Source organism: Squalius cephalus, assembly GCF_949319135.1.
Source record: "Squalius cephalus genome assembly, chromosome: 23".
In the NCBI taxonomy this organism is placed as follows: Eukaryota; Metazoa; Chordata; class Actinopteri; order Cypriniformes; family Leuciscidae; genus Squalius; species Squalius cephalus.
Window position 1 is genome coordinate 16,233,789 of NC_137144.1, and position 22,935 is coordinate 16,256,723.

Consider the following 22,935-nt stretch of genomic DNA (forward strand, 5'->3'; position numbering starts at 1 on the left):
ACTGTCAACTTTTGAAGTGTAAGGACTGAATAAATAAAGAGAATGGGGAAAAAACGCTTTATGGCTCTCGTTGTATTATTTGCAATTGTTTTAATCTCTTTCCACCTTACAAAACACCATGAAAATTACAATACGACCTACTTACTTGGGTAAAATTTACCTTTAATTTTTTAATTATCACATGTGAATGTTTTTATCGCTGCAATTCTCTTTAAAAGCGCGTGTTGTCGCTCCTGTCTGTGAATGCGAAATTACGAATCCTACCACGGAAAGGGCCTAGATTATGAATATTAATTAGGTCATGCTGACTGCGCTTGGTAACCTTCCTGCAGCGTCCAGTTATGCAACCTCATTAATATTAACGAATATCATAGTACCGTTCGTTAATTCGCCAGCGGGCTGCTAACGTCTGCTTTTCAGCCAATCACGTCTCGTCACGTGATTAATATTCATGAGCCAAGCCTTCACCGTAGCAGAATTCGCGCAGCGTTGCGACGCATGCGCACTGTTCGCGGGGCTGTCTGAAGAAGTGCGTTTCCTTTTCTAGGGCCTGTGTGTTAAAGACAGCTGTAGCCCTTGGGTGTGCTGCGCTTCCGTAACGCTTACAAACTGCTCGCTTCAGGCGGCTTTCCGTTTATCGACTACTCTGGTCAGTAATACGCCGCAACATTTGTGCTTTTTAGGCTAAACCGTTTGTTTTGGTACACGCCTGTTTGAAGCGCATACAACCGCCGCTGTCTTAACGGTTTTTGGGGGTGTATTTGTATGCACGGACGAGCCGATCATCTTTTGTCTGCTCTGCATTGATGTTAGAGGAAAGCTCTCTGGAAGATCTGTTTTGCTGAATGTGTGAATGACCACATCTGTATCTTCTGTTGATCAGAAGTTGACCCACACATGGACTAAGTGGACAAGCCTAAAACATCTCTAACTTTAAGGCGTTTGGACACCAAGGGCTGATCATCTAGGGAACACATAGGTACATTTATGTATTTTTTTATTACGCTAGTGTAATAGCTTGATCTTGCCACCTTTCTGCTTTCCGTTTTTCTTGCAACCCTCTGCATGTCTAAGAATGGGCGCATTGTGTTTTTGAATCTGAATGCGATGGGTCTGTTTCACAGCTGTCTAAATAAGAGCCACTTGAGGCTGCTGCATGAGACAACGTGTCTTTGATGGTACATCGTGTTTAATTAATCATCTTAAATGAATCATGTGTGTAAGAGGCATTAAATAGCCTAGTTTGGTCGCCAGAATGCATTGGGTGCAGGATGGCATAATGGACTAATCCCAGTTTGAGATGCATTGTCTCCTTTCCAGTCCTGATTGGACCAGCAGTGCTGTTCCCCATCAGCATCATTCTGATGTTGTCATGGTTCTTTGAATGTTTAATAACAACATCTGAATGTGGGTCTGGTCTGTAAATAATTGAACTGGGGTTTTGGTTGCGGACACTGATAATTTTCGAGCTGTTAAGCGACGCCGTTTGTAACCAAAACCTAGAATATTTACATGATATTTAAACGAGAAAAAAATTCCCATGCTAAAAGGGCAGTTATTCAAATCATAGCAGAAAGGCTTCAGTGTGTTTTTGCCTGCATTAATATTAATGAGTTGGATTTAGAAAGGTTGAAATCCAAAGGTCACTTCCTCCCTCTAAAGTGCAGATTTTAAAGGAACAGTTCCCCAAATAATGAAAATGACCACTGTCGTGTTTTTTTCTTCTTAAACTTTAATTTCTCTTTGTTTATTTATTTTTATTAATATTTTTATTTTACTTTTATTTTAAAATTCTCCCATAGTGAATGTGAATGGGGACTGGCTATGTCAAAGTTATGACAAAAAGTAGGAGTGTCAGATAAACAGTTCCTATACAGTGCACAATATCCCAGTGGTCACCGGTGAAGAAAAATGATTTATACTTCAAAAAATGGTGTGTCGATATTGGTAGTTGTGTGCCGTTTTTACCAGGGTTATTATAGTTATCTGTCTAAAACTAAAACTACACTCTTAAGAAATTCTGGGTTGTTTCAACCCATGTTTTTGCCAAATATGGACAAACCTAACCGTTGGTTTAATTTTTTTAATAAAATGTTTAAACCCAACAGTTTGGTTTGTCCATATTTGACTCAAACATGGGTTGAAAAAAACCTAGCAAAAACATTTTCATTACTTGGGGGGGAAAAAGAAAAAAAAAACTATTTCAACTAGTTGCCAAGCCAAAATTTCTCATTTTTATTTAGATTAACTTGGATAGCCTATACTAAAATATATATATATATTTTTTTAAAGACTTAAACTTGACAAGAACACACAAAAATAATTACTAAAACTTTAAGTAAAATGAAAATGGAAAACATAAAAATAAAAACTATAATAGAATGTCCATTTTTATACTAAAATAACACTGCTTTTTTTACTAACAGTAGTGTCTAATAGGTTTTTTGGGTGTTTTTTGTGAAAGCTGCAGCGGGTGGGAAAATTTTCAGTAAATGATGATTCAGATTTCAGTGTGATCCTCCCACAAAAAGACACAAGACTTCGAATATAGTGCCGAAGTCTTATCTATTTTTATGGTGCTTTTGTGTCCTTTTTAGGTCTTGACAGCCCCAGTTCCCATTATATTCTTCTTCAAACCAACAGAAGAAAGTCATAAAGGTTTTAATAAATCACATACGATGGAACTATTTTTTTTTAACTGGGCAGTCGTTCTAGACTGTCGCTCTTACCATCATCATATGTCTGTCTGTCTGTGTGTATTTTACACTGTTTCTGCCCTCATTGGTTCATTCTTCAGTGCTTAAAATCTTAAAAAGGATGTTGTTGCACAGATGGCCGTTAAATGCAGAGCCCCTTCTTTGAAGAGCATCAAAACTGCATTTCCTGTTTAGTTCCTTTAATTCACACCTGCAAGAGCTCCTCAGTCGGGCTTCACTGCATCTTGTCGTCAGTCTTAATGACTTTTCTGTATTTCTGAACTCGGCTCTGTCATTTACAAAGGGGTTTTCCCTGCTGCTAAACTGCTGTGCTTTTCACTTGCCCAGAAAGGCATTTTGCTGTGTACGGCTCGACTTATGTGCGAGAACATTGCTTTTCTGCACATTTTGCCAACAGCATTCGTTCTTACAGACATATGCTATTTCATTATTCTAATATACATCTCAGCACTTCCTTACAGAGTCAGACACGTGATACTGATATCGCTCGTTTACTGTCCTGATCTGTTAAATTTCTTTGCAGGGGACGAACACTGTCCAGCTGCAAAACGGACTATAAATGTAGTCCATATAACTTCTAAGTCTTCTGTTTTAGGATCCAACCTAAATTGAAGTCATTATAGTTGTGTGTTTGGTTGTAGAGCTCATACCGTCACAGTGGCTTGTCGGTAGATGTAATTAAGCATCAAAGGGAACTGTAGGAGCAGCTCTGCCCAGAGGGGAGATAGTTTGCAGGGTCAAGCTGGTGTGAGACGCTCCCTGCCATGACGCTGGCTGGTGTGGAACTTAAAAGGCCTTGTGGTAACAGAACAGAAGGAAATAACTGAAGGCTAATGATATACGCCCAGTGTGACCCTCATTTACTGGGGTTGTTTTTGGCCTTGCTGTATTTGCATTTGTGATGGATGTCCAAACTTAACTATTTTACGAGGTAAAGTTTTTTTTTTTTTTTAAAGGTCCACCTCTAAAACTAACTGTCAATGGGGCGTAAGCAGATCATATGAAATCATACAAATAAGATCGTACAAATGCATATAAATTAGCCACCAATTCACCAAAACTTAAACTAGTTATGAACTTTTCCAAGTTCATATAATTTTAAGGTTTGTTTAAGGAATAGAAAATAATATTTATATATTTTAGGAAATAATTTGGAGGTTTTTTAACCTAAAGCAAAATCATATTTAATATTTCAGAAGGAAAAGGATTATTCTCTCAGTATCAGCCCCTACACTGATGTGTTTCCCCGAGGCCGTCATAGGAACGCTTTGTCTTCCATTGCGGAGGAATTTTGCGCATGAATATTAATGACATGCATTTCTTGGTGATGAAGTATGAAGACCCTCCCATAACATCTCAGTGTTGTTGTTACTACTGTGCAATCGGATGTGGAAGTGGTGATTATTACTAAAATAACATGTACTTGAATATGTAATTATGAGGGCATAAAACTAAAGTTCAGTCTTTTTTAAATTTAGAAGATGAGACGTGTGTGTGTGTGTGTGTGTGTGTGTGTGTGTGTGTGCGCGCGCGCGCGCGACTCTTATCAGCTTCTAAAAAAAAAATCACAACATTTGTATGGTGAGGTAATGTGCTGAATATATTTGGTGTGGTGAGCAGAATACCTGAGTTCAGAATCTCTCAACCTGTTGAATCTTGCCCCAGTGCACTGATAGTAAAAGTTAAGAAATTCACATTCCATAATGCTGCTTTTCTTCATCTTCCCACATTTAGCAGGACAATAACAATAATTGCCTTTACAAAAAAGTACCAAGGTGGTGTAACCGTGTAACCTTGGATATGCACCAATGTATCAGCAGCTGATGTTTGTTGGCCGATTTTTGATCAATTTAAAACCATCTGCATATTGGTTAGCCTATAGTCTGAAAAAGGTAGATATAATAAAACAATGGTTTATTAATTAACTGCGTGAAGGAAATGTCTGTTGTAGGGATGCACCGTTAGGACAATTTTGGCCGATAACCGACAATTCTTTATATTTGGAAGCCGATAACCATGATTAGCTGATAAATCTACATTTTTATATAATTTTTGAGAGCCTGGTTACAAAAACAAAAGTCTCACCATTAAAAGCCATGTCCCAAGCACACAATTATAATGTTCTCATTATAGTTTTATGTAGCCTATATGACAGACGTGCACTGCACATGCTGCACTTAACTGCGTTTTCCTTTTTTGAAGTTATTCCATTAATATTTAAAGCAGTTCAAAACCATCATGGCGAACAGTGCGTATCTGATGTGTCTCAGCTGAAGGAAATAATCCATTATTTATCGGCTTTAATAAATCGGCCAAATTTTCTTATTAGGCCAATAACGATAACATTAAAAATAACCGTATATCGGCCGATACCGATATGGTGGCCGATATATCGTGCATTCCGAGTCTGTTGCATAATCCAACGTTTTTCTCTGGGTAAACCTGTATGAATTTCTTTCTTCTGCTGAACACAAAGGAAGATGTTTTGAAGATTCTCAGTAACCAAACAGTTGATGATTGTCATCCATAGTTTTTTTCCCATACTATGGAAGTCAATGGGGTCCATCAACTGTTTAACCAAACCAACATTCTTCAAAATATCGTCCTTTTTGTTCAACAGAAGAAAAAAAACTCATACAGTTTGGGAATAACTTAAAAGTGTGAAGATGACAGAATTTAATTTTTGGGGGGAAATAGCCTATCCCTTCAATGTAGATTTAATTTATACAATAATACAATTATTCACATTTGATTACTTTATTGATATTCCTAAAAACTAAACCTACCTGAAAAGTGTTTTTCATATGCATCTTTGTTCTGTTGTATTTATGTTGGCCTGTTGAATGTTATATGGATCCAATCAAAGTGCCAATGTAGCAATAAACTAGCTAGTTGGCCTATGCATGCTCGGAATGCGTTTTTGAACTTTGCTCATTTAAAACATCATAAAAACACAAACCTATTTTAATGACAAAAGTTCAAATAAGAGAGAAAGTGACACATTTCGGAATCGGCCAATAGTTTTTTAAAATCGGTATTGGTATCAGCCAAAAAAAAATCGGTGCATCCCTAATATACAATATGATAATCATATTCATATTGAATTATTTTCATCATGTCATTGAAAGAATACAGCATTACCATGGTACTGTAATAAATTTAAAAACTGGTACTTTTCAATTCTTTTCCTCATTTTTTTTTTGGTGATCTCACAATGATTGGAGATTGAATATCACAGATTCATACTGCACATTTTTTTGTTTGTGCTAGCACTCTAATGTAACTGCTCTTTATCCATACTATAACAGATGCATGAAGGCGAATACGCAAATGAATGCTTGATATTGAGCATTTTCCTCTGAAATTTTCATTTTTAACACACACACTGACACATTAGCACTTCATAACGGATCTAAAAATAGAGCGCATATCTCAGCGGCCCTCCTGAAACACACTGACTGTACTCATTAAATTAACATGTTGAAAGATGCCCTATTTGTGGTTGAAAGGGAGAATCGAAGAGCATCCAAACGTTCGATTAAGGTCATTCGCTGACCCGTAGTGGTATTTGTGCATGGTTGTAAGTGATCAGATGTTTTGTTAGAGGATGTGAAGTAGATGGATTTAAGGGATGAAAGGCTGCGAGGCTGGAATCCGCTCTATCTCCGGGCACATCATGTCTCTGTTCTCTCTCATTGAAGCTGGTTTCCTGGTTCCTCTTGTGGCCTGGAGGCAACTGTCATCCCTCCCCTACCGAGTCTCACTACTAGTCTCACACGTGCTTTACTTTGAACATGACAGCATAAATCACATTCAAAGGAGTTTGGCTTTAATATTCCGCAGGGCTTATTTTCAGAGCTGAACCATTAAGATGAACAGAACGATCATTACGAAAAATGAGGGAAAAAGTGGGTCTGGAAAACCAGAAAAGCAATGGAAATTTACTTGGTGTAGAATTTTTTGGTTTGTCAGAGTCTTGTTCAAGTCACTCAACACCTTCATCAAATGCTTACTCTTAAGGATACCCAGGGAACTACACTAACCTTTTCCACTGGTGGCACTTGCGCTACTAACTTTTTCAGTTGCTGGCGCAAAACATGATTTGGTCGCACAAATTATTTACAGTAAGCCTTTGATGAGTACTCTACACTTCACGTGCTTCATACTGTCATTGTGAAGCTTCAATGATTCGTGTTTGAATTGTTTTGACGCAGTTACAAATTTGGACAGTCCTGCAATTGAAGGCCCACAGAATTTACAGTACACACAGTGCATTGTTCCGACTTGGTAAACCACTGGTATTCTTCGAGCCACTGGTGTCGAAATTCATATGTCCGTATCGTTTTTATTCCCGCGTGTGCTTTTCCTGACGAATCCTTCTCAGCCTCTTCATTCTCACTCACAGGCTCCGTTTGACATGTCGAATCGACATCAAGTGATGGTTCTGTTACACTTGAACTTCCCTTCTTAAAAAAGGAGTCAATTGTCCGCTTCATTTCAACATGTGCAGATTGTAGGCTATGTTGAGATATATATGCGATTGCTGCGTGTGTCTTAACGAGAGGTTTTTTTTTTTTTTTAAATCAATGTTAGGCTACGCCTACACCATTCCGGGAGGGCCCGGGAGGGCGGGGGGGTCGCGAGACTGAAGCCAACTTGATGTGTTGAATGCTCAGAGCACGTTATAAAACGTATTCTTAAAATACACAATTCTGTTTTAATAAATGCTCATAGTAAATCATAGCATATTGCCTAAAACATAAGGTAGGTACAAAAATAATCAGTGATACATTTGCGACCCATTAAAAATTAGGGTCGCAATGGCATTTCAAAAGGTCGCATATGTGACCATATTGGTCGCTGTGTAGTTCCCTGATACTTTACTTGTGTTGCCCTTAAAAAGTCGATGTCCATTAGACCAAGTCTGGATAGAACTGGGTTGAAGTATCCACTTCTGGCATACAAAGATGCTTTTGTTGAAGTCTGTGAATAAAAGGAAAGGCTTTGGTTGTCCATCATGCCCTCTGGAAACTTCGGCAGTCCCTGTCATCTTTGAGCCACCAGAGTTGACTGGATTCAGTGGCAGCGAGCTGCCTGCCGGCCTCCAAATGTCTGCTGCAAGTTTTGAGATACTCGAGGAATGAAAAGTTCTCTTGTGCAAGGCGTAGCCCTGCTGATGCAATCCCTAAACAATGATATCATTTGTAACACGGGATTTGCCAAAGCACACCCCGAAATTGTTGCTGATCACAGAAAAGCCTCTTTGATTTTGATTGGTGAATGCATTCCTCTTTGAATGTCAGCTTCTTGTTTTCTAGATGAGCCATTTTTGTGGTTGGATATCGTTTAGAATTGGCAGTATCCTGCTCTCTGATGTGGCACATTCTATCTGTCTTTCTGCATCATCTTTAGGTGCTTTCACATGACTCCATTTCTTTTGTTCCTGCCATTAAGGTTGTTTAGGGTGAATGTGAACTCGGTGTCAGTGCAGTAGTCAAATTATTAATTGCAAGTCGGAGATATCCATCACTTCACATTCTTTCTCAGAGCCTGTTCACAGGGTTAGCATATCATTTATATTTCTATAGGGTTGCTGCTACTGCTAGTGTGTTTTGGGATCATCCATCAGGCAAAAGTATGAATTAAGGTTGAGTTATGCACCAGTTACTTGAGGTTAAGTGGGTTGTTCAAATGTCTAACACAAGTGCATCTGATAGTAATAGTGATGCATGCCTTAGCGAACCACACTAATAAAATGTCTTAAGTACAGGTTGCTTCAAGTGCCAAACAAACAAGTGGCATTGTGAGAGTGTGATATTAATAGCTTTTTGCTTTACTTGACAAGTGTGGTAAAGAGCGGCGGTTAGTAAAATTGAAACAAAATGTCTTCCTGCTATTTATCGCAGACCACTTGTGGCATTTTTTTATTGCACAGTTCAGTGCAATAGTGCATTTTAAAAAATAACCATGAAGACAAAATTGGACACATTCGAAATGGTGAGCCACTACAATGACAATCAGTTTCCTGTCTTTACATAATTCATGTTATTCCTGTTAGCAGTGAGTATAAAATTAGGTAGTCAGAGCAGCAGGGGAAGACAGTGTTTTTAGAGGGAAGTGTGTTATATCCTCAGTGTGAGGGCTTCTGTGGGTTGCGCTGCTGTTGGCGCCCCTTTTGCCGTCTGCTGCTCCAGCCAGGCACTCTTCAACCCATAGTGCTCATCACCCACCAATGCCTGTGTGCTAATACAGGAAGACCGTTCCAGTCTCTGCAGCTCAGACAGGAAGTGACTTCATGTTGTGCATGGGGCTTGCTGTAGCTTTCATGCCAGAGCTGCTTTGCATTGAACAGAGTGGCAGTCGGTGTTGGTTGATATATTAATGAGGTCAGGGCGCTCAGTGTCATAATCATATCTGGTTCACAAATGTGCTGCATGCACTGCACTTCTTGTGAAAATAAGGTGGGAGGATTGAACCTGTGTGAATTTACTGAGTTACACACAGAGAAGTATAGGAAACTGACATGGGTAACTATCAACAGCATCAAAACAAACATGCACTAGCTTAAATGTATTTAAAGCAGTGGTTCTCAACTGGTTTGGCCATGGGACCCACATTTTCCCATTTTTAGAAATTATAACCAAGCAAATTTATTTCTCAAAAATGGTCAACACACACACACTTTACGTAACACACACATGCATTGTAAGAATATCACTAACACTGATGAGTAAAGAATATAAGGTAAGGCTAAAGGCTATTTTTTTAATACATTAAAGTTAGTAAGTTGGTATGAGCGATTGTCGTCAAAAATAGCACAAAGTGAAAATCAAGTGGTATTTTGGGTTAAGATTTCAGAAACTACAGTAACCATGGTAAATACAATAATTTATTGGTACTTTTTGGTGACTTAATTCACAACGTAACTGACGTTACATGCTCATAATTTCATTGATATACAGCGCATGCCTAATTTGCGAACGGCACGCTACGAACACGGTAGCCTATAACATCTGACCGTACTGTAAAGTTTATTGTTCTGAGGTGAGAGACTCAGTTATGAAAATAATGTTCGAAAAATTACACCACAGGGCTTTATGCTTAAGGTCCGGGTATACTTTATTTTCCACGTTTCGCTCCATCTCGCGAACAAGACTTTCAAAGTATACTCCTTTGGCCGTGAGCGTGGAAAGACGCGCTCGGCGCTTGCGCACTGTTTAGTGGACTTTGTTTTCAAGCATTCAAGTCACTCTCACTCGCATTAGAAATGTTTTTTGTTATGGTTTTTGTCATTTCTTTGACTACACACTGCGTGACCCACTCATAACGATCTTGTTGACCCACTTATGGGGTATATTACTTTCTTATTTGACTTTCTTAATCATTCCAATGGACCAATGAATAAAATGAAGGCCCTCTTTTTGTTTTTCTAGTTGAATATGCTGTTTCGCTCTGAAATACATTACATTACTGAAGTAAAACGTGTTGTGACGTCTCGACTTTTAAAGCTCTGTCTGCTTTTCTGTTTTAGAGTAGATAACTGGTTAGATTTCCGCCTCCAACCAACAGTTCAGTTGTTCACTTTTAATGTAGAGCAGAAATACTTCAGGTACATTTGGTTTCTGATTCCAGATGCAGTTTATTTCCCTAACTGCCTGCTAATTTGTTCCCATGAGAGTTTTAAATGAGTTTTCGATGACACATGCGAATTCAGTTCAGAAGTTTCTTCTCCTACAACACTTGTTATAGTGGAAAAAACGCAATAACAACTTTGAGATACATGTTACTCATCATCACAAAAGTGAAAAGTTTTTTTTTTTTAACTTCTCATTTCTGTTTTCTGGTGTTCTCAATTCTCAAGCTGTGGTGTGAGCTTTTTTTTTGTAAGTTTTTTTTATCTGTGAAACTGCACTGCTTTATTTAACCTGAAGTTAACGTGAAGATACCTAGTCTCACAGATCTTTGAGTAAACGGTCTAATCCACATTGTGGTCTAGAATGGGGCACTTGGACTAGAAGAGTCTGACTGACATGTAAATCGATCAACCATTGCTTGATTTATTTTTGGGAGCAGCTTTATTTGAAATGGGCTATACCACAATAATAATAATAATGTAATTTAGTTTTAAATTTTATAAATGTAAATAACAGCAACGGTTTCCAAAAGTGTATGTACTGAATAAATAAATGAATAACCCAGGAAAATAGCAGAAAACGTAAAAGTAACGCTTGGACAGGCTTTTTGCAAGCCTGCTTGCTGCTCAGATCTTCTTCCTGTCTGATGCATCGGAAAATCTACAGCCGCCACTTCCCCTTTGAAAGTGTGTGTGCTTGAACTGCATTTGCTGCTAAACTGTGTTTGCTGAAATGCTCAGTAGGTCTAATTTTGAGGCATTGTTTAAATTTGAGTTAATTTTCTCTGAGTATCTTACTAAAAACAGCTTTTTAGGATTTAGCATTGAAGTGTTCTGTATGTTCAGTGTTTATTTCATTGTTTCGAAATAGCTATGTGTTTTTCTTTAATTCCAATAATGAATCAATGTGCTTTCTCACCAGGTTTTTGGCCAGTTCTGGCTACAGCTGTACGCCTCAGGCTCAGCTCTGATGTTACCGGCTGAAACGGGTTGACTGTGAGCGGACGATTTCCCTCGGATATGTCTACCTTTGAGGTAACACAAACCTCAAAGTGTTGCCATCAGGATATAATGTGAATTAGGGCTGGGGTTTATTTTGTTGTAGTTTGGACATCAAGGGCTTGTCCTGATATTTTTTCATTTACTTGTACTTTTTTTTTACTAGACAATCTGGCCTCCGGGCACCGAGTGTGTGGCCAGGTACAACTTCCCTGGAACGGCAGACCAGGACTTGCCTATGAGCAAAGGAGATGTCCTGACTATAATTGGAGTAACTAAGGTAAAGTTTTGAAAATGAATGTTAGAATAACATGCATTTAAAGAGTTCATCATTTACTCACCGTCATGTTGTTCCAAAACTGTATGACTTTATTTCTTTTTCAGAACACAGATCTTTTAAAAGATAGATGTTTTGAAAAAAAATGTCTCAGTTGGTATGCACGATATTTCGGCCACCATATCGGTATCGGCCGATATATGTTCATTTTTAATGTTATCTTCCTTGTTATATTTTAAATGTTTCCTTTTCTATAAAAGTCTACTGCTTATATAAGTTCAGAAGGTCTTTCAGGTTTGTGGAATTACACGCAGACCAGCCACTAGTCATGAGCCTGTCACTAAAAACTGAGACCCACAGCATTTGATCACTGGATTTACAGAAATCATTTCACTTTTAAGTGTTTTCTCAACATTGCATATCTAATCAGCTCCTCATGAACACATTAATTATTATTTGAATTATCACTCAGTGAGTCATTTAACCATGTATTACTGTCTTTGGAAGGCTTTTGTCTTTAAAATGTTTAAAAAAAAAATCATATTTACATGCAAGGCAGGGTTCCCCAACTTTTTTTTTTGTCTGCTGAACCACTTTGACCTAACATATTTACTTGAAGTAAGCCCTAAAGTTAATAAGCTAGGTTAATAATAAAATGAAGTCAATAATAATAATAAAATGAAGTTCACGGTTCTCTGAGCTTGCTGGTAAAAGTTTTTTTTTTTTTTAAATTAGCTTTACATTAAACTAACGAACCCCTGCAGTTCCATCAGGAACCCCATGGGGAACATGCTGAATGTAATGTAATGACGTAAAATATAATATTTAATGCACTTCATGTTGTTGATAACAAAGAACAGAATATATTTTCCTTCTCTTTGTATCTTTATACCAATATTGTACAAGATTATCCAATTCAAATCAATGTGATCAACGAATTAATCTAAAAAGTAGTCAGAATACAGTACCTAAAATTAGTAATCTAGATTACATTACTAACTTAAATTTTTATCATGTAATTTGGAATCAGTAACTGACTACAGTTTGTAAGTAATCTACCCAGCATTGGTTGTAATATTATTATTGTAATATTTAATCTCACATAGGTGAGTTTATTAACCCGCTAGCATAGCGCTCCAGTTTACCAGTGATCATCTTTAGCTTCAGCGCATGCAGCTCAAACAGCGATGCACTACATTAATAACTATGAATTTGACAGTTTCCCGATGTTCATCATTTTTGTCATTTTTATTATATTATTTGGCCATCAGAGTGTAAAATTACTTTTAAACGTTATGGAGTCTTACACTGGTTCACTATAGGCTACTGTATTGTTTGATTCATGTTGAAGTGTTTGAGACATGGCTTTTAATGGTGAGCATTTTGTTGTCAGGCTCTTAAAAAAAAATATATATATATGGATTTAGATTTATTGGCCAATCTATAGTTTATCGGCTTTCAAATATAAAGCATTATCGGTTATCGGCATCAGCCAAAATTGTCATGTTGGTGCATTCCTATGTTTTTGTTGTTGTTTTCAAGCAATTAAAGTCAGTGAGGTCCAGTGGGTTTTTTTTGCTTTTGACCCCATTAACTTTTGAAAGTTGAAAAATTCTTCAAAATATCTTTTTATGTTCTACTTAAAGAAATGATACAGTTTTGAATGACATGAGTGTGAGTAAATGATGACAGAATTTTCATTTTAACTGTTGATGGCCGCTTACAAAAATATATGATTTGCTGTTCAAGAAATATTTCTTATTATTATTATTATTACTATTATTGTCAAAAAGAGTTTTTTCTTAAAAGTAAAATTTTTGCCAACTATGTGTGTGTTTTAAAAGAATTCTCAACATAAAATACTCAACAAAAAAGAAGTTCAGCAGAATATTCATGCTATTTTTGCCGTTCATTGACCGTGAACATGAACCAGTGGCTTCCAAGGTCTCAAAATGGCATAAAAATATCATAAGTGCCATATGATAGCTGTGTGTGAGGAACAAACTGAAATTTAAGTCAGTATTTGCCTAAATTAATTTTTACTGGATTGATAAGTCCAGCACGAACATTCTGCTAAATATCTCTTTTTGTGTTCCACGTAAGAACTGACGCTATACGAGTTTGGAACGGCATTAAGGCGAAATATAAATAATTTAATTAATACATTTAAAATGTTTGTTGTTGCTTCATTCCAGGATCCAAACTGGTACAAAGCAAAAAACTCGGCAGGACGAGAGGGTACCATACCAGCAAACTATGTTCAGAAGAGAGAAGGAGTGAAGTCTGGCGGTAAACTGAGCCTTATGCCGTAAGTACAGTTCATTCTCGTGTTTTTTTTATTTCATGAGATTGTTTTGTCAGCATTGATTCTCATTGATATACAATAAGAAAGAGTGTTTGTGTGAGTTTCGTGCATAAAAACACTAGCACGCTATATTTAGCATGTATCTCTGATATCATCACAGATCACCAACTATATCTGTAATTATACACAAATGTCTTCCTGCTTTCCGGTCCACCACAATAATCCAAAGACTCATTTGAATCGGCCAGTTGTTTAATATGGAAGGAGAAATCAGAAAGTTATATAAATGGCACCACTCAGGCCATTGGAAAAAGTCCATCTCTTGGCATCTGATATGCAAACGCCAGAGACATGCATCATGATAAGAGTGCGGTTGTAAGAGAGCATGTGATATTCTTCAATTACTGACTGCTTTGAGAGAGAACAATGGATATAATGACATAGATGTCTCAATTTTATTTAGCATAGCAAGACAAACTAGCTTGCAGCATCAATTGAATCTTAACCTGATGTATGGGATCTGGATGTCTGCTTTTAACCATGTGTAATGGAAGGTTTAGATTTGGATGAGTTTGGCTTTAGCAGATTGTGATGGTAGCATTTTTTTTTTTTTTGGTTGTCTAGTCTTTGGTAAGTGCACAGCTTTGGTTTATTTTCGATGGTGTGTATGTATATGTGTGGGTAATTAGGAGATACAGATTGGATGTTTGTCATGCCAGGGAAGCCACAGAAGGGCCAGGCAAGGCCAGCGCTGCTTTTGGAAGCCTGTAATTTAGCTTTCGTTTCTAGTCCTCTGCACAATATTATGTATCTGAATCAGTGTTTCTTACTGAATTCTCTCCATAGTTGGTCCTAAGTACATGCAAAACAATACTATTTTTTTGTGATACATTTTAGTGTTTTTTAAAGTAAAATACCATTATATCAACACGATTTTGGTTAAGTGTTAACTCGCATGTTTGAGTTATTCTTGACCAATTCATTAAAAGAACCAACTCCTAAGAGTCATTATTTTGTGAATTGGACTTCATTCATTCATTTAGCAAATGCTTTTATTTAAAGCGACTTTCAAATGAGGAAGATCACAACCAATTGGTCATAATTTCAAAAAAATATATAATTTGTATTATTTCTCTATTATTCAGTTCATACTGTTTATACTAAACAAAACAGTGCTATTTTTGTAAAGTTTTTTTTTTCTTCTTCAATTGTTCAATTCAATTGTTCAATTCAATTGACATCACTAACCCTAAAATTCACTGTAGGCATCTTACAACAGTTCCCACATGAGCGATTTTATAGATTATCATGACAGAATATGCTAATTGAAGATCGTTAACTCCACATCAGCAACATAAATTCATCAACTAACCATTCAGAAATGTCCTGTTGCATTCTACATGTTGTCATTTCTTCTTGAGTCTTGATCGGAGCTGCTAACACACACCCCCCCCACGCGCGAGCTGTTGAAGCTCCACCCTCTGTGCTGTTTTACAAAATTATCTGTGGGGTATTTTGAGCTTAACTTCAAATACTCACTCTGGGAACAACAGAGACTTATTTGACAAATTGTAAAAAGGGGCATTATACCATCCCTTTAAAAATTTTTTTTTTTTTTTACAGTAAAATAATATTTAATATAGCAAAGCTCTTTTTTAACAGATTATCTGTTCCAAATTCAAAGTGCAAGACTGATTCAAAACAATAACTTTTGGGCTCATGGACCTTTTTGAATGATCCATTAAAAGATCAGACTAAAAAGAGTCATAAATTTGCAAATATGCAATTGTGTATACTTTTAGTGCTTAGAGGTTTCATTTTTCCACACTTTAGACTTTATAAACTTTATAAACTGACTAAAAAGAAAAACAATTCTTCTTCGTCAGACAACACAAAATATACATTGATATCACTTCTCAATGATACACATAACAAACACATGTCCTTTATCTGTGGTCACTTAGATGGTTCCATGGAAAGATCACGCGCGAGCAGGCCGAGGGGCTTCTCTACCCCCCAGAGACAGGCCTCTTCCTGGTGCGTGAGAGCACCAACTACCCCGGCGACTACACCCTGTGTGTCAGCTGCGACGGCAAGGTGGAGCATTACCGCATCATCTACCACAACGGCAAACTGTCCATCGATGAGGAGGAGTACTTTGAAAACCTCATGCAGCTCATGGAGGTGAGGGTTGCTGGCTTGGTTTAAGCTTCAGATTAGCCTAAAAAGAGTTGTATCAAAAACTTTAGATATACTGTACAAACCTAGTGCACTCGTCATAATACTTTGGACAGGATAAAGTGCAATGGGAATATGGCGGAATAAGTCATGCCTTCTAAATAAAATAATCAATGGCTAATTGGCAAAGTCATTGTGTCACTGCAGCTCCGGTTGCAATAAAAACACACTCTGTTGTGAGACGTACGGTTAGGACTGCACATGCCCACTGGCTGATCCTGCTTGAAAAATGCTGGGGTTTTTTTTTTTGCCATGATTTGAGCGTTTAGAAACACAATTTATGAGACAGTTGTTGTCAGATTTCATTAGTGATTTCAAATGTGAAATGTAATCGTAAGGTTGGTGAACAGCTTTGGAGAATTTGATGTTTCCCCATTCAAAGAGATAGGAGTTGTACTTGCATGACTGAAACAGCTGCCAGAGAGGCATTTCAAAGATGGCCGCCGAGTGAAATGACTTGCCTTAAAGAGACTCTGGTTGTATATTCACAGATAACTGGCATAACTAATTTAGGGTCTTATGGATGATTGGTAAAATATGCTGCATATATATATGTATGTAAGGATATATATAAAAATAAAAGTGCAAAACACATTCCAGTGTCAGCCCAGCGGGTTGTGAAACTATCAAGCTTCTTCCTGTGAGTCCTTTTACCGCCTCTGTCAACATTTTCAAATTGATCGCCACACACACAAAGCCAAAAATAGCCCTAACAGGAAGTCAGTCCACATCAGACGCACTGGGCACAGAGATGAAGCAAGCATTTACGATAGACTCCAGGAAACAATTTTTTTACACGCACACCTTGTGCTTTGAGGTCAAAGGTTCAGTCCAGGCTGTGTTGAAGGAAGTGACACTGCTAAACAAGAGCTGTGAAATGTGTGTTTTAATGAAAGGGGTTTATTTTAGTTGTATGTCTAAGTTTAACAAAGCAGTGCTATATTTCAGTGATGGTATCGTCAGATGTAACACAATGTTACTTTGGTATTAATCATACCATAGTCATTTCTTGATCTACTAGGGATCATCATATTTGGATGCCAGCTTCTTACAAATGCAAGCTTGTTATTGGTGGTTGCTAAGATGTTCTGAGTGGTTTTAGTGTTTATTTGCATATCATAGGTTGTTTGAGGTGGTTGCTTAATGGCACTAGTCAAAAGAAAAAAGTTGTAGGAATTTTGTGGCCATTATCTGTTTGCTTTAAAAAGCAATTGCACATGTCTTCTCAAACAAGCTTCATCATTTGAGGTGACATTCAAATCTGTAGTACAAAGCCTTAGTTAGCAAGCACCACTAATGAAAAAGCCTTAAAAAGGGCTGATTTACATGTAATTTGTATAATTTTACATATCTTTTTTTATTCCACTGCTCATTGGCTTTATTAGGGTCGGTCTGTGCGATTAACCAGTCATCTGTTCTCAGTTAAGTGTTGATAATGGTTCTGCTCTGGTTATTCTAGATTGGGGTCTGGGTGGCTTTAGTGGTCAGAGCAGAGGCTCTATGGGTTCCTCAAGTCTTTCCTCACCCTTTCTATTACAGAATTCCACGCATTCTTTAGTGTAATTTTGGCTACAGTCACTCTCTCTTTCTCCCACCCTTATAGCCTCAGCCGAACAGTTGTGCTTAAACAGTCTACAATAAGGCTTTATGTCCATAGTGATTAGACTACCAGAGAAGATATTCCTCCCACAATCCACTCGATAACATTCCTCAGAAAACCAGTGGAGATATATGCAATAAAAGCCTCAAACTAATACTGTGTCCACTGTTGTGTATTCATTAGTGTTTGTTGTCGCTCATTTGGGTTCATCACATTACAGCTCTGTGTCTGACCAGTTTACTTTATTAAATTGATACTTCTATTCAGAAAGGATGCATTGATCAAAAGTGACAGTAAAGATATTTATAATGTTGCAGAAGATATCCATTTCACACAAATACTGTTCCTATGAACTTTCAATTCATCTAAAAGTATCCTGAAAAAAGAAATCTTTCATGGTTTCCACATAAATATTAAGTAGCATAACTGTTTTCAACATTGATAATGATAGGAAATGTTTCTTGAGCAGTAAATCAGCTTATTATAATGATTTCTTAAGGATTTACTAAAATAGTATTTTTATATCACAGAATCACTGAAGTGTTTGTTGCAGTCTAGTCATGCAAATGTGTTGTTATTTTGAGCGGGTGCGTGTATAAGAACGGCGCGTTCACGCTCGCTCGCTCCAGTTCCTGGAACAGTTGATAACGAGGAAGTGACAAAGAGGAAACGAGCGCAGGTTCCAGATCATTTCAACCGCTCAGTCGATGCCGTTTCAGTCATGTAACAATATTATCTCGTCGTCTGGCCACACGATTATAGCGTCCAGACATATGGAATCACAAACGCGCATTTCAGCACTGAAATGATAAGAATGTTCTCGCCTGTGTCGACTTGTTTCTCTGAGGAGAGGAAAGGGAAACGCGCGAGTCCATGAAACTCAATAGCGCATACATGTACACCAGCGCACTCTGCTGGCCATCAACATTTACTGCGTTGCATGTGCTTATTTATTGGAAGAAAGAATATATTTGTAAAACGTTACGTATTTCATGAGTCATTGTCTATTTAAACGGCACATCCGAGGCTCATTTTACTTTTTCAGTTGTATATAATGTGCATTTATTTGCATATTGTTTTGCATAATTCAGTAAAGTGTTAATTTGTTTAAAAGTAATGTAGTATTATCAGCTGATATGCATATTTTATCATTATACTGCATGTTACCTTTTTGTAAATGAGCATAATTTGTGTGTGTAACAGCACTACACTAAAGATGCAGATGGACTCTGTACCAGACTTATCAAACCTAAGCTCATGGAGGGGACTGTGGCGGCCCAGGATGAGTTCTCTAGGAGTAAGAGACTTCTCGACTGTATTCATATTTACACCTGCATTTGCTTCATCTATACAGGTTTAAATTGCTGCATGGCTTCAAAGTTTGTTTTATGGAAGATGTTTTTAAGTTCATGAATCTTCCTTCCCCACAGGTGGCTGGGCTCTGAATAGAAAAGAACTGAAGCTTAATCAGACTATTGGAAAGGGAGAGTTTGGAGGTACGAATGTGCTAATAGCATGCTTTTTTTGTGATTAGAAACCACATCTAGTTCAGTGGATCTAAATGCATTTGGTTAATAAAGTGAGATTAAATGCATAAAGTATATTTGCATTATTGAACACATTTATTGCAGGTTTGCATTTCACTACTGTTTTTTTCTTTTCTTTTTTTCATTTTGAGGAATACTAAAATCTGCTTTTGTTCAAGTGTGATGAGTACTCACATTTAGTCTAGAACCACAATAACCATCATGTTCACACAGCGCACACAACGCATCTGCACCTTCAGATTTCTCTGACATGGGGACAGGAGAGCTGTCAGTCCATAAATGGGAAAACAAAGTAATCTGCGTTACTTGTAAAAGTAACTCCGATATTTTGTTTTAAATTTAAAAAGTAATGAGTTACTTTACTAGTTACCTGAAAAAAGTAATCTGATTACGTAAGTCGCGTTACTTGTAACGCGTTACCCACAACACTGCTTTTAAAAATAAACATATATATATATATATATATTAACAGTACCATGAACTGTACAGGCAGTCAATAATTCATCCAGACTTACAAAAATTATGCTCTTTTTGATTGTTAGATGTGATGGTTGGAGACTACAGAGGCAAGAAAGTAGCGGTGAAATGTATCAAAAATGACGCAACAGCGCAGGCCTTTGTTGCAGAGGCTTCAGTCATGACGTATGTCCCCCCGATTGACCAATCAGAACCAAATATTCCAGTGAATAAAAATAATAAGGAATAAAAAATTTATATCAATATTGATGTTGACTGTTACAGGCAGTTACGGCATAATAACTTGGTACAGCTGCTGGGAGTGATTGTGGAAGAGAAGGGCAGCCTCTTCATTGTCACTGAGTATATGGCCAAGGTCAGTGTCTCCAACCTGTCATCACTGAGAACAACTGGACTTATACAGTTAATCTTGTCGTTTAGGCATATTAAAGAACGTTATTTCTCATGTCTTTCTTCAGGGTAGTCTTGTGGACTATCTGCGCTCCAGAGGACGTACTGTTATTGGTGGAGATCGTTTGATCAATTTCTCAATGTAAGTTTCTTTTTAACACTTCTGTACTCATCCAACTTTGCCTCATAATTCATTCAAAAATGAAGTATATCTTGAAGTTTTTACATGTTTTCTTGAATTTCTCTTGCTGATTAATATTTTAGGGATGTCTGCAAGGCGATGGAATATCTCGAGGCCAATAACTTCGTGCACAGGGATCTGGCGGCTCGTAATGTTCTAGTGTCGGAAGACAACATAGCAAAAGTCAGCGACTTCGGCCTCACCAAGGAAGCGTCCTCTACTCAAGATACAGCCAAACTCCCGGTTAAGTGGACTTCACCTGAGGCCTTACGAGAGAAGGTGTGTTGTCTGCTTTTGGTTTAATATGTTTAAATGGAGACATGCAATAGGTCACGTCCTCTAATCTTTTTATTTTTTACCTTTCTGTCTGAAACAGAAGTTTTCCACTAAGTCGGATGTATGGAGCTATGGCATCTTACTGTGGGAGATCTATTCCTTTGGCCGGGTACCATATCCAAGAATTGTAAGTCACTTCAAACCAGAAACATGACAAATAAAAAATATATTTGTTGTTTTTTGTATTATTATTGATAATCAATTTAATTTACATTAAAACTACTAAAATAAATAGGATATTATTATCAATAAATTTGTATCTTGTCACCTCAAAGTAGAAATATGACCTGTACTTTTTATATATTATTGTATTATTTATTATTATTATTATTATTATTATTATTATAGTTTTAATTATCTAATTTAAGTTCAAGTCAACTCATAGCAGAAACATGACCAATGAAAATACAATTGTAGTTTTTTAAATACTATTATTATACTATAATTAGAATACTATTCGTATTATATCAATATATAATAATAATATAATTTAATAAAATAAAATAACTTGGGATATAAAAATCAATACTTGTTTAATCTAAAGCTATAATTGGTCACCTCAAAGCAGAACCATGACCAATAAAAAATAAAAATATATGTATTTTTTTAAATACTATTAATATAATAAGAATACTATTAGTATTGTATCAATATAAACTATAATGAATGGAAACATGACCAATAAAAATACAATTGTCATAATATTATCACAATATTATTTAATTATATATTATTTAATTGATATGATATGTATTATTATTACTATTATTAATAAAATTCACTTAACATAATCTAAAAAATGTGGTTTTAATAAAAATGATTATCTAAATGTACATATTTTAGATATTATAATGCCATCATAATTTAGTAATACTACTTATATTTTAATTTAATATTTTAAATATTTATTTCTGATTCTTAGTATTTTAGTGTCCAGGTATATTCCACCAGTAGAGGACACTGTTGTCTACTTAAGCACAATCTAAGTCACATGGTGTCCTTCGTCCTGTCTTCTCACAGCCTCTGAAGGAAGTTGTCCCGCGTGTGGAGAAGGGCTATAAGATGGACGCCCCCGACGTCTGCCCGGTAGTGGTGTATGACATCATGAAGCAGTGCTGGACTCTGGACCCCGTGGTGCGGCCCAGCTTCAGAGAACTGAGAGAGAAACTTCAAGATATCATAACCAATGAGCTGTACCGATAAAAGACAAAAACTAAAGGAAAAAACACAGGAGGAAGACCTCCATGGGACCATTCTCATACAATCTGACCAAAATCTACTCTTAAAGCAGTGGACTTGAAAAACTTCAGCAGAAATTTATTTTGCAAGCGCATACTTGTTTTTTCTTTGCATTGTTTTCATGGCTTGATTTTCTTCATTTTGGGGAGGCTGGCCTTCTCTACACCAACTCACCTCTTTTTGAATCATAAGATCTTCAGCCTCCTCTGATTCATCCTCATACACTCCCTCATTACGGACTTTTGATTAGCATGTAGTCATTTCTGCCAAAAAAGGAGAAAAATCAGTTTTATTACTAAATCTCTCCATAAAACAAAATAAAATTAGCATGAGAAATGACATTCGGCACCCATACGGCAGATTTTTTGCTAAATCTTGTACCCGAGAACAATAATTGGCACTTAGGGAACCCGTATGTTCATCCCAAACTGTTTTCAGTTCCAGTAGCCAATGAAATACACAAGAGATTCTTTCTTCCATTTCACAGTGCCTTTACGGCAGAAGTCTGTCTCGCCACAGAGCTTGTTTTTTATTTTATTTTATTTTAAATATGGTGTGTAAAAGCGCTTTGATTTCCTGTTGTCTTTCTCATCTTTCCAAACATGTCAGTCTGAGCCTCTTAACCAGAAAGGATGAATATAAACATTGTAGGCCTTTCAAAAGAGATGTGGCTTGGGTGGAAGCTGAAATGCTTTAAAGGGATAGTTCACCCAAAAATGAACATTCTGTCATCATTTACAAACCTGTATGAGTTTTTTTTTTTGTTCTGTTGAACACAAAAGAAGATATTTTGAAGAATGTTTCTGGTCCCCATTGACTTGCATAGTGTGAAAAAAGTCAATGGGAATCAGAAACTGTTTGGTTACCAACATTCTTCAAAATATCTTCTATTGTGTTCAACAGAAGAAAGAAACCCGACAGGTTTGGAACAACATGAGTACATTTTTGGGTGAACTATCCCTTTAGTTCAAAATAAAAAAAAGATATATATCAAAA

At 36.8% G+C, this 22,935-nt stretch overlaps 1 protein-coding gene across 4 annotated transcripts; it reads left to right on the forward strand.

The window, feature by feature from the left end:
* Positions 1-502: 502 nt before the first annotated feature.
* On the forward strand, positions 503-22,329 carry csk (C-terminal Src kinase). Of its 4 annotated transcripts, XM_079859149.1 has the most exons (14): positions 503-649; positions 884-979; positions 11,273-11,385; positions 11,516-11,629; positions 13,822-13,934; positions 15,896-16,115; positions 18,973-19,066; positions 19,200-19,265; positions 19,859-19,958; positions 20,058-20,148; positions 20,252-20,325; positions 20,448-20,643; positions 20,741-20,827; positions 21,721-22,329. In XM_079859149.1, the coding sequence occupies exons 3-14, from the start codon at positions 11,371-11,373 to the stop codon at positions 21,901-21,903; spliced, it is 1,353 nt and encodes a 450-aa protein (XP_079715275.1). In that variant the 5' UTR covers positions 503-649; positions 884-979; positions 11,273-11,370; the 3' UTR covers positions 21,904-22,329. The 4 variants fall into 4 exon arrangements, with proteins under 4 accessions (XP_079715275.1, XP_079715274.1, XP_079715277.1 ...); XM_079859148.1 differs by having other exon boundaries at positions 503-979; XM_079859151.1 differs by lacking the exon at positions 884-979 and having other exon boundaries at positions 505-649.
* Positions 22,330-22,935: the final 606 nt, after the last annotated feature.